This window comes from Mus caroli, chromosome 18, assembly GCF_900094665.2.
Source record: "Mus caroli chromosome 18, CAROLI_EIJ_v1.1, whole genome shotgun sequence".
Taxonomy (NCBI): Eukaryota; Metazoa; Chordata; class Mammalia; order Rodentia; family Muridae; genus Mus; species Mus caroli.
The window spans coordinates 67,260,977-67,272,609 of NC_034587.1; the positions used below are offsets into that span (position 1 = coordinate 67,260,977).

General features: G+C 43.4%; 1 protein-coding gene across 1 annotated transcript in view; it reads left to right on the forward strand.

Moving 5' to 3' along the window:
• The window catches only part of Mbd2 (methyl-CpG binding domain protein 2), a 56,200-nt gene extending 44,977 nt beyond the window's left edge, over positions 1-11,223 (forward strand). The window contains exons 4-7 of the mRNA XM_021150429.1: positions 1,815-1,905; positions 3,038-3,215; positions 7,776-7,914; positions 10,756-11,223. Of these exons, the coding sequence (XP_021006088.1) occupies positions 1,815-1,905; positions 3,038-3,215; positions 7,776-7,902 (396 nt within the window). The 3' untranslated portion in view covers positions 7,903-7,914; positions 10,756-11,223. The remainder of the gene's footprint in view (positions 1-1,814; positions 1,906-3,037; positions 3,216-7,775; positions 7,915-10,755) is intronic.
• Positions 11,224-11,633: the final 410 nt, after the last annotated feature.

Here is an 11,633-nt window from a genome sequence, read left to right on the forward strand (position 1 = left end):
GTTACCCTCATGAATGTCATCCACCTCCCTTGAGACAGATTTTCTGCCTTTAATGGTCTGTCTCACCAGTTAGGCCAAGCTGGCTGGCGTGGTAGCCAAGCCCCAGGGATCTGCCTCTATGTTCTGCTACAGTGCTGGGATTCCAGTCCTGTGCCACCCTGCCTGCAACTTCACTTTGATTTTTGGCATTGAACTCAGGTCCTCATTATTACAAGGCAAGCACTTTACTGACAGTCATCTTCCCAACTCTGAATCCTGCACATATTAATTAGGAATTTTACTGGATTTTATTTCCCTTAATTAGTAAAAATAATAGCTGTGGTATTCAAAACAAAGATAACATTTTACTACCAAGAATTAAACAGAATGCAGAAAGGATTTCTCAGGATGCTTATGATAATCATCATACTTACAATGAACTCTTAATTAACATAACTCCATCTTCCTAGTATTGATTGACCTACTTATATTGGCTACTTATTGACATTACTTTTCAGGAAGAGGTAATACACCTAACTATAGAGGTGATGCACCTAACTAACTATAGATACAAAAGTCTTTAGAGTGTTTCGTTGGAAATTATTCTTGGTGATAGGTTGAGGTTATAAATTCCGCATACTATGATTCTGCCCCTGGAGACTTATCCTATCATATCTTCTCCTGTGTCTGATGGGTGCTTATCTGATGCTGTGCATATTAAGTTCCCAGTGCCCTAAAAGTAGCTAAAACCTGCTATAAATTATATACAGTAAGTTTTATTGACTACTGTGTGGTAGGCGCTTGACATGTATTGCCTCACCCACTCTCCACAGCTGTCTTGTGTGGTAGCCATTGCTCCCTCATCTGTAAAGGAGAAGTAAATCCTTTGAAGAGGTAAACCATGACCAGGGCTGTACATGTCACAGCGGTGGAGCTGGAGTTCCACAGGCGCTCATGTGTCTTCCACAAGCTCAGCTCTCTTGCTTCCGACTACTCGTTACCTAGATTGTCTCAGCACCACCCCTGCACCAGGTCCTCTTATGTAGGATTGAAGGAAGGAAGAAAACTTTTGGTTTTCCTTGTCTACAGTAAATGTGATGTGGATTAAAAAGAAAAAGGAGCAGAACCATTGTTGATTGTGCACAAGACAAAGACAGTGTGTTGTAGGGACTCAGAGAAGACGCTGCATGGATGCACACACTCCGTGAGCCATGATAACTGTCTGAGAGAAAGAACTGGCATCTGACAAGCATATAAAGTAAAAGTTTAGCATTGCTGTGTCTCAGTAGCCCTGAGGCAGGGACCCTGAGTGAGTGAGGGATCGAGGGACTGCGCAGCAAAGAGAACGTGATTCATCACTGGTATTAGATGCCTTGGGGAGCTTTTTATCAGCAGTAAGTATAGCATCTACCCCTAAAGGGTACTGAGAGGCTAAACGTAGAAAGGTCTTAGAAAAACCGTGTTTTTGTAAAGATATTGGTTATTTTTTTCTTTCTTTGATAAATTTTAACATTGGCATTTTATGCTAAATGAATCTTTAAAAATTCAAATTACACCTTATGAGCAATTATATATAATTTATAAGATGCAACAGTCTATAATATTGAAGCAACTGATTTTGGAAAGTCAAAACATTTTTTGAGTAATGTCATCTGACGGAGTTATGCATTAAAAGAATTCTGGTTTGGCTTTTCATTGCGTGAGCTCTAAGGAAAGAATCAGAACACAGTAGGAGGCCATTGAACTGACTTCATTATTCAGCAGCACTGGCCAGCTCTGTGACCCCCCCCTGTCTCAGAAATGTGTCTGTTAACAGTGGTATTTTTGCCTTACAGCTTTTCTGGGAGAAGAGGCTACAAGGACTTAGCGCATCAGATGTAACAGAACAAATTATAAAAACCATGGAGCTACCTAAAGGTCTTCAAGGTATCATTTACATTGTGTTGAGTAGATATTTGCTAAGTACCTACTGTGTGTGTGGCACTGTACTTAGATATTGTGCATTCATAATTGACAAATAACAGCAGGTCTTTGCTTTGGGGACAATGTGTTTTGCTGGATGGCCTCTTACACTATAAACCAAGGGGAAACATACATGACAGATATGCGTCATAAAAATACTTCTGTATAGTATGTCGGCCTTAACTTCTCTTTTTCTTCCGTGTGAAATGTTTGGTTCTCTGCTAGCCTTATGACTGACCATTAACCCATGTGCTGCCGCATTTCTGACTGCAGATGAACAAAGTGGTTTCCATCTCACCCCAGCAGTTTCCTTCTCTTTATCTACTGAGATAACAACTTCAAGGCCTCCTGCTGTCCTGTAACTGCTGCTCTCACATGGTTATGCCTTAGTCAAGAGTTACATTCTTTTTCAAGTATTAGAATTTCAATCCTCAATATTGACTTAGTGTGAATTTCTCAGAAATTTTCCAAGTGTGCGGTTGGGCTGTTATCTTATATTTGTATGTTCCTAGCCATCATTGCTTTAAATAAATTCAGAACTTTGATTGGATCCCTTAAATTTTGCTGTGGCTAGAGGCCCCCACAAGCGTGAGGCTGTGCTTGTATTACTTCCAAGAATCTGGTTCTGGTCGTTTGAAAGTCATGACTAAGTTTTGGGCATGTCATGCTAGCACTGACCTTCCCTGAAGTCTCAGAATATAGATGATAAGCCTAGAGATAGGAAATTGTTATTAAAAGCTAAATAGGAAGAAACCAATCCAGGTATGTTAACAGGGATACTTGAGTGTAACATAGTGATCTTACAGGGACTTAAATTATTTAACTAGTTGACCTTTCTTGAGAAAATGAACATAACTTTTCAAAAATTTGGGCTTTAAGAAATGTACTTTAAAGTTGAAATTTTGTCTACAGTTCTTAACTGTTCTGTCATTTTGCTGTTCAGTAGCTAGTGCATGGATGTGGCTTGCCCTTTGTTGCTTTAGCAGGCTTACTTGTGTGATCCTAAGTGAGCATAAACATACTGGCTGTTTTAGGCAGTGCCAGGCCCACTGCTCAGGAGTGGTTTCCTCTTACCAGCATTGCTCTCTCCTTGCAGGAGTCGGTCCAGGTAGTAATGATGAGACCCTTCTGTCTGCTGTGGCCAGTGCTTTACACACAAGCTCTGCGCCCATCACAGGACAAGTCTCTGCTGCCGTGGAAAAGAACCCTGCTGTTTGGCTTAACACATCTCAACCCCTCTGCAAAGCTTTCATTGTTACAGATGAAGACATTAGGTAAGTCATCTTAACATAATCTTAAATACCTCACTTTTGCCTGTAGATGAATTCTTTTTTTTTTTTTTTTATGAAAGCCTTTAGGCTCAGTGCCACAGCTAATACAGTCGATCATCCTATATTCACAACTTAAAGCCAAGTTCAACACCTGAAGCTTTTTGAGGTCTGATCCGACACCATAAGTGAACAGCCTGAAGCCATAAAACTTTGCTTCATACGCTTAGCTATCAAAAATGCCATGAAAATTACCTTCACACTAAGTGTAGAAAGAGTCTGTGAAGCATGAGTGAACTTTGTGTTCAGCCTGTTGTCCCATAGACAAGACATCTTTGTCTCTATCCATACAAATCCCCCCCAAAGAGGGGTGAACCCCTATCTGTAAGGGATGGATCTGTCAGAGATCATCTTTTGGGTATTACAGGTGTCTGGGTTAGCTTTATGCTAACTACTCACAGGTAGCATCATCTAAGAGGAGGGACTCTCAAGTGATCAATTGCTCCCATAAGATTGGGCTGTAGACAGGCCTGCAGGGCAGTGACTGCTCAGCTCACTGTGGACAGCACCATCTCTGGGCTGGAGCGCCTGATTGCTGTAAGAAAGCAGACTGAGCAAGCCATGAAGACGAGCCAGTCAGCAGCTCGCTCCATGGCCTCTGCACCAGCTCCTGCCTCCAGACTCATGCCTGCCATGCTTGATGAGTTCCGGCTCAGACCTCCTCTGATAATGAAAGTGTAGTCAAAATAAACCTCCTTGTCCCCAAGTTGCTTTTGGTCACACAGCAACAGCACTAAGATACAGAGCTTTTGTGAAATTCATGGAATGTGATAAAGATCTTGGAAAGGAAAATATTTTTGAAAATAAGCTTTGTTTCAGAGTGACTATCACAGGTATCACTAGTCACATGACTAGTCATAGTCTCAATGCTGCAGTCACAGTGTGTGCCTCTGGAGCTCCACTCTAATGAGCCTCTTTCATCCATTGGGCCTTTTATCAGTTTCTTTTTAGTTTCGGTTTGCCTTTGTAGTGCTGGAAATTGAAACCCAGGCCTCTAGCATTCAAGGCAAGTATTCTATCCTCAGACCACAGCATAACCCTTTCACTGCATCTTTGTGATTCTTCCCGCTTGCGTTTGTCTGTAAACCAACCTTTCTGTAAAGAAGGTGACAGAGAGCCTTGCTGCCTTGAGGCTCAGTTGCATCTTAAAGTTCAGTTTCCCTATCATGACTTTATTTAGTTCATTCAAACTCAGCTTAGAGGCTTACTTATATCTGTTCTGTTCCATGTAAAGATTTAAAGGAGTTCCAGAGACACAGCCTACCCAAGGGCACACTCATCCATTCATACGGCCCCCAAGCACACACAAATGAACAGATGTACACACACATGCATCCATGCATACACATGTATATGCACACACACTCATACAGTAGAGCAAGATGGGAAGCAACTGAGGAATGCAGAGTAAAGGGGTAATCAGTCAGGAGTAAGAGAGGACACAGTTACATCTATGAAGATCTTTCACTTTCTAAGGCTGAGCCACAGAGCAGGCGCTTAGCAATGACAGTAAAAGGAAATCTCAGCTCAGACTGACAACACCCTGAGGTATAAGCAAACTATTATTTCAGAGAAGTAACACATTGAATTGTGAGATCACAAGGAAATTTTGTTCTGGCACCTTTGAACTTTGGCGCCATTACTTTGTAATGATGATAATGACACCTCAGTACATTGCTTTGTTTTGGAAAACATGGCAGTTTGTATGTGCACTTCACTATTTCTATTTGAATCTGAATTTTCCTGGAGTACCATTCCTAGATGAAACCAGCAGATGGCAGTTTGGAAACATCCAATTTAAAATAGCTTTCTGTTTGTGTTTGTTTTCATCTAAATCTATAAAGAGTTGATATGGAAATGTTCCTGAATGTATGAGTCTAGCTAGATTTATAATTGGAAAACCCTTCTCAGGCTCTAAAATAATCAATTTTGAAAAGATAGAAACAGTTCAAGTTGTATTCAGATGCTTTCGTTTCTTGGAATTTGCAATCAACTTTATTTTTGAAGAATTTATAAAAAACAAAATATAAAAATCAAAGCAAGAGAAGAGGTGGCTTTGTGAATCATTGTGACCTTGAGGAAGATAATCACTTGGGGAAAAGGCTGTTTCCTTCTTGGTATGAGCACAGTGATAGCAAACAGGATTTTCACAAGTTGTAATGGGTTTAGGCTAGGGTACTGGGAATGCCAGTGGCTTTGACACTAGGCCTGTTGATGGTAGAGGAGCGATCTGAAACCTAGACCGGGGACTGGATCGAGTGTCTACCAGACCAGGCATGTGATGGACCCAGCTTAGTGGGAGTCACCAGGCAGCACTGCTTGTTGAGTTGGCACAGGTTCAGAAGTGACACTGAGTGGGACTGCGGCTCTTCCTCTGACTGAAGCCGGCCATTGCTTCGCAGAGCTTCTAGCTAAAGATCTCATTCTTGCTCAGGGGCTGCTGGTCCTCTCTGTTATTCTAGCTGTAGTATATGTGCTTCCCAAGTGAGCCTTTGCTAAAGATCTCAGCATTAAGTTTATTTCTTCAGCATGCTTGATAATATTTTCATTCATGGTGTAATTTCTGATACTTGGTGACATTCCCATAAATTGTAGCCTAAGTCATTTACGTGCTCACAGTCTGTGGTTTGACAGCTTGGACTCTGCTGAGCCTCACGAGGCTGAAACCAGTGATTTCTGGGCCATCTTACGTTCTGGAACATGGGAGTCTTTTCTAAGTACAGACACTTGATAAGAAACTCACTGCGCGCTGCAGAGCTGAGACCCCTGTTCTATTCTGAACAAAGCAAGGGTACTGAGACCACTGAACAAGGGCTGCTCTATACTCTTGAAAGTGACCTGCAGTCCCCACTACTGACCTGCAGTCCCCACTACTGAGCTGCGGTCCCCACTTGGCTTCTCTGTACACCCTCACATTTTCTCTCAGCACACTTGTTACTGGTTAGGTTCACTAGAATCAGCTTCCTTGTGATTAATTAATGATTCTGTGATTAGTAACCAATTATAGAGCAACATCCCACCTTATCCACCAATGTCATCCACTTTTCCTGGGGGAAATTGTACAAGGAGTGTATATTGGATATGGAGGAGTCTTGGAGAACATCATAGAATTCTGTTTACTCCTACAGCAAGCACATTTGCTGCATAAAGGCAAGAAGTCATATTCAAAGTAAAAGACACTCACCCCAGACATTAGACATCTTCACCAGGCGCACGCAGTGCCCCACCCTGCCTTCCTGATGCATCATTCCCAGCCCTGTGCCTCTTGTGATCTGACTTTAGTGGTGACTGATGTGAGTCTTCTTCTGTACCCCACTCCATTACATGGAGTTGGTGTTGAACTCCAGACTCATTTGATGTAAGGAAACTGTAGCGGTCAGAGGTCAGAGGTCAGACTGACAGTGTACTTTTTCCCTCCTGTTGATTGGAATCCCCACTTAGGAACTGGAAGTCTGTTAGCAAATCTTTGTGCTGTTTCTTTTAACAGAGAAAAGATAAAGTGTTTTTGTGGCTACATGGTACCTATTACATGTCTTACCTTGGACATAGTGTCATTCACTTCAGGGTTTTAGAACAAGATGGACTCCGCAGCTGGCCAATCTCCCAGGGGTCTTCTGGAGTCCTCCAGGATGTTTCCTTTACCTGTCTGGTATCCTGGATTTGGGTAGCGCTGTAGTCTGTCTGCCCTAGTGGGAGGGAACTGCACTGTTATTTTTTTTTTTTTCTGTAAAGCCCCGAATTTTCCTTGTTACTGTGGCTCCTCCTTCTGATCATCACCTGTCTACTCACACACCAGGTTGTGGCTGCTATCTGTGTGGGGTTAGCCCACTCTCCCCTTCCTCTGTCTCTTTATTTCTTGCTCTGGTCTCCTGGCTTGCTTTTGGATGTCCATTTGCCCTTGCTTTCTCAGGGAGCTGGTCTCACATCCCCCTCCCCTCCCACCCCCCCACTGTGCTTCACAGAGCTGTAGAGAAGCTCAGGGTATGGTCTCACCTGCTTGGCTCATCGCAGCTGGATAGGTGGTTTTGCTCTTTGTCCTCAGTGCATGGGCTTCAGGGGTCCTGGCCCTGCTCTACTCTTCTGATATGGTCTTGAAGTACACCTCTGTCCTGACTCATCCACAGACTGCCAGGGCAAGCCCAACACATTTGTCTATTGGGGCTGCACCAGGCTATCTGCCTCACATATACTGACTTCCAAGTTATTTCTACTTATTTTTTTAAGTTATAACCCCAAATCTTCACATACTTGAAATTCTTGAAGTTGAGGAAAAGGCCACTCAAGTTCATGTATTCCTTCCAGAATCCCTTGAGATAAGAGGTTAGCACCACTGTATGGCCCATCCAGTTTGTTTTCTGGTGAGAGTCAGCCCTGTGTGGCTCCTGTGCAGAGGCGTTTGGGAAGCCTAAGGAGGAGGACGCGTGCCTTTCCGCAGGGTCCCCGAGGGGTCAGAGCAGTTTCCGTTTTACTGAAATTTCAGTTTCATTTCCTTTGGTTTTTGAAAAGGAAACAGGAAGAGCGAGTCCAACAAGTACGCAAGAAACTGGAGGAGGCGCTGATGGCCGACATCCTGTCCCGGGCTGCGGACACGGAGGAAGTAGACATTGACATGGACAGTGGAGATGAGGCGTAAGAATATGATCAGGTGAGCCACAGCAGGCACAGAGAGAGGCTGGTGGAGGCAGAGGCTTGCAGAGAGAAGGCATTTACTGTCATGTTTTTTCTCTTTGTAGCCTGCTCAACACTCATGGGTCCTGCATGTGGCCTGCCCTGCCTTAAGGACCCATAAGCTATCATGTCTGTCCTAATTCTGGGAGGACATCCTTGATGCAGAAGCCACCTACCTAGAAGGGATCCTTTGGCCTACTTCATATGGTTTTAATCCATGCTGAGAAAATGGCTAGGGTGTCCTGAAAGAAAGCAGAGGAAGGAGAAAAGGACTCTTGGTTAGAGAGGAATGGCTGAACTGTTTGCCTTTTGGGGGATGCCATGCCCTCCTTAGAACTATGGAAATAAGATAAGCAGACTCATACCATTAGTAGGTACTCAACACTGTGCATTACATAGAGAACGGGAAGAGCATTGACAAGTATAACACTTCATCTTAAAGATGCAATTGTGAGCTTGTGTGTGTGTGTGTGTGTGTGTGTGCAAGATCTGTTGTACTTTCTACCACACATACACCTATGGCTTGTTCCCTCAGAAACCAAATCTGAGAGGAGAGACTGCAGAGCAGAACATGATGGAAAGGGTCAACAACGCTGCCCTGAGGAAGGGATGTGTTTACCTTGGTCCTGAAGGATGAGTAGAAGTGAGTCAGGCAGAGCACAGGCAGAAAGTGCTTGGGGTAGAGGCTGGGTCAGCAGAGAGAAGGGGTGAGAAGTGGGAATGTAGGGCTCCTGTTGCCTGTGGAGCACTGGGGATTGTGTGGGCAGCAGGCCCAGTCAGGAAGGCCTGTGAGTCAGAGTGTAGACTTGGAGCTTGCTCAGAGTCTCACAGAAGGTGAGTGGTATGACCAGATTTGCTTGTTTGGCATGGAGTAGAGAAGGCGTTGAGGCAGGGACCAGTTGAAATGTTGCAGTGGACAGTGGTGGCTTTCTCAAGGTGACAGGAGATGAGCAGGAAAGGGTAGGTCTGAGATGTGGTAGAATCAGGTTCCTGGTGGCTGGTTGGATGTGAGCTTGAGAGAACCCAGGGAGAGTGAGGTTTCCACTGGAGCTGCGACATGGGAGTCCTATCCATTAGAGGAGCAGAGCACAGGTCCGGAGTGGAGAGAAGATGGGTTAATTGTTGGCATCACCTTCCCTTTCCTCGGGTGCCCCATACCATGATGACACTGCGACTGAGGAGTAAATGTTCTGCCTCCTGTTTCCGTGTGCAGTGAGGGCAGCACCACCCAGCACGCAATTTCCCGGCCATACAGATTGTTTAGATCCACGTCAGTCCTATTTAAGTCTTTATTTCCTTACTGGGAGAGTCTGGCTCAGTCTTATTTTAAGCCCTTTATTTCCTCGCTGAGAACAGGAAGACACTGTGTTGACATTTTAGACTTTGTTTTACAAGCTGAAAGAATGCACTGTAGGCATCTGATGAGTTCGTTCAGTGTGTGTTATGTTTGTCACAGAGACAGAAGTGTAGAGCATGGTCCTTTGGTCTGAGGCCATAACCACAGAGTCTCTGGAGCAGTAAGGGAGTCTGCATGGGTCTTGTTCCCATGGCATGGTTTATGTCCTTGTATCAAGATGCAGTCTGGGCTGGCATACCTCTTCTGTCAGATTTTTTCCTTCTCTTTCAGAATTTGCTCCTGGCCGGTCAGGAGTGGCTTAGTTAGGATGTAACAGACCTTCATTTCCTTGGTGATGACTTTCTAGAGTGCTCTGGGGTCAGCACACAACAGTTCATGTAGACGAGCAGGTGATAGCAGCTGCCGTGTACAGGGGCTGGCACCTGCTCAGAGTATGGAGGAATGGTTAGAATTTTAATGAATTCCTTAAAAAAAAAACGACCATTATTTTGACATGTTCAATAGGGACAGATTTATGCATATTATATTCTGACCTCAAGAAGACATTGTTTGACTAGGCCAGTAGACTTGTAGCTTATAGAATACCTAGGATACTTATTAATTATTAAAATTATATTTGCATAACCTACTCATTTATCCTATATGCACTGAAAATCCTACACATGGGTACACAACCAGAATAGGTGTCACCCTTATGTGTAGAATAGACAGGGCTCGAGCTTATAGCTAGATAAGAGGTCAATTTCACATGGCCCATAACAAACTGTCTCTGACTCTTCTAAGCTTTAATTTCCTCAGCTCTGCCATTCCCCTCATGCTGTGCTCTTTCTAATCCCCTACATCCGCTTGTTGGTTTGGTTAAGCAGTGAGCTCGGTTCTTCTATGTTACTGAAACTTCACAGGACAGATAAGTCCCCAGGTTATCAAGCATTTGAAGAGTGATTGAGAAAGGAGATAATGACAGAAACAAATGTGTGTGAATGTGTAGCTGTGAATGAACTGGACCAAAGATACAAACGGCTCAGTGTGCAGTTGCACGGGGTCATCTTCCTTGGGTAGTCAGGAAGACTCAAGCACACCTCCATATGCTGTGAAGTAAATCAATCATTGTGAAGTCCAAGATATCATTGTTAAGTCGAATTTTTCAAAAAATATGTCTGGGTTTGGCTTTTGGCTTTTGGGATATTTTATTTATATACCTTGTGAGTTTCCTTTTTAATCTTTTTTTTTTTAAAGCTAATTGTAGACCAGATATACTGTATAAGCAACTGACTTGGGCATTAAAAGCCATCAGAATGGAATACTGGAGTATGAGGAGGATCTATCTGGTGACTTAGGGTTTTCAGCCATCTCTGTCTGGCCTGCAGCTCAGTGCTCGCTGGGGCTGTAGGCATGCGGTTCTTAGTGAGTCTCTCTGACCTTTCACCTAGGAAGTCATTGTTCTTTCTTTTGTCTTCACAGGTAACTTTCGACTGACCTTCCCCAAGAGCAAATTGCTAGAAACAGAATTAAAACATTTCCACTGGGTTTCGCCTGTAAGAAAAAGTGTACCTGAGCACATAGCTTTTTAATAGCACTAACCAATGCCTTTTTAGATGTATTTTTGATGTATATATCTATTATTCCAAATGATGTTTATTTTGAATCCTAGGACTTAAAATGAGTCTTTTATAATATCAAGCAGGGCCCTTACGGTGCAGTGCAGCTTTGAGGCCAGGTGCAGTCTACTGGAAATGTAGCACTTACGTGAAATATTTGTTCCCCCCACAGTTTTAATATAAACAGATCAGGAGTACCAAATAAGTTTCCCAATTAAAGATTATTATACTTCACTGTATATAAACAGATTTTTATACTTTATTGAAAGAAGATACCTGTACATTCTTCCATCATCACTGTAAAGACAAATAAATGACTATATTCACAGACTGATTGGAACTTCTTTTGTTAAAGATTACACACAAATGGAGCCCCTGGATAGTAACTGCTACACGTTCAGCTTTGACACAGGCCCTTAGTGTGGAATTGGAGGTGATAGGAAGTCGCTGGCGAATTGCAGTGTGCCTGCAGGCTTCTCAGTGTGAGGGTGGTGATTTCCCCCAGAAGATGCACATTGGCTTCTGGCACACAGCTTTCCTCTCTTACCCATGACTAGTACTTTGAATAGTGCTCCACAGTGAGGCTTTCATGTGACATGAGTTAGGTTTACAAGGACCCTGTAAGTGCTGTCCAAAGCTCCTCTTGTTTTGACTAGAACTTTTTTCATTTCTAGTGTCCACTAGCTGACTAAGGCAGTAGAGCATGCCAGATCTGTTGCCACCCTGAGAAGCGGCCTCTTA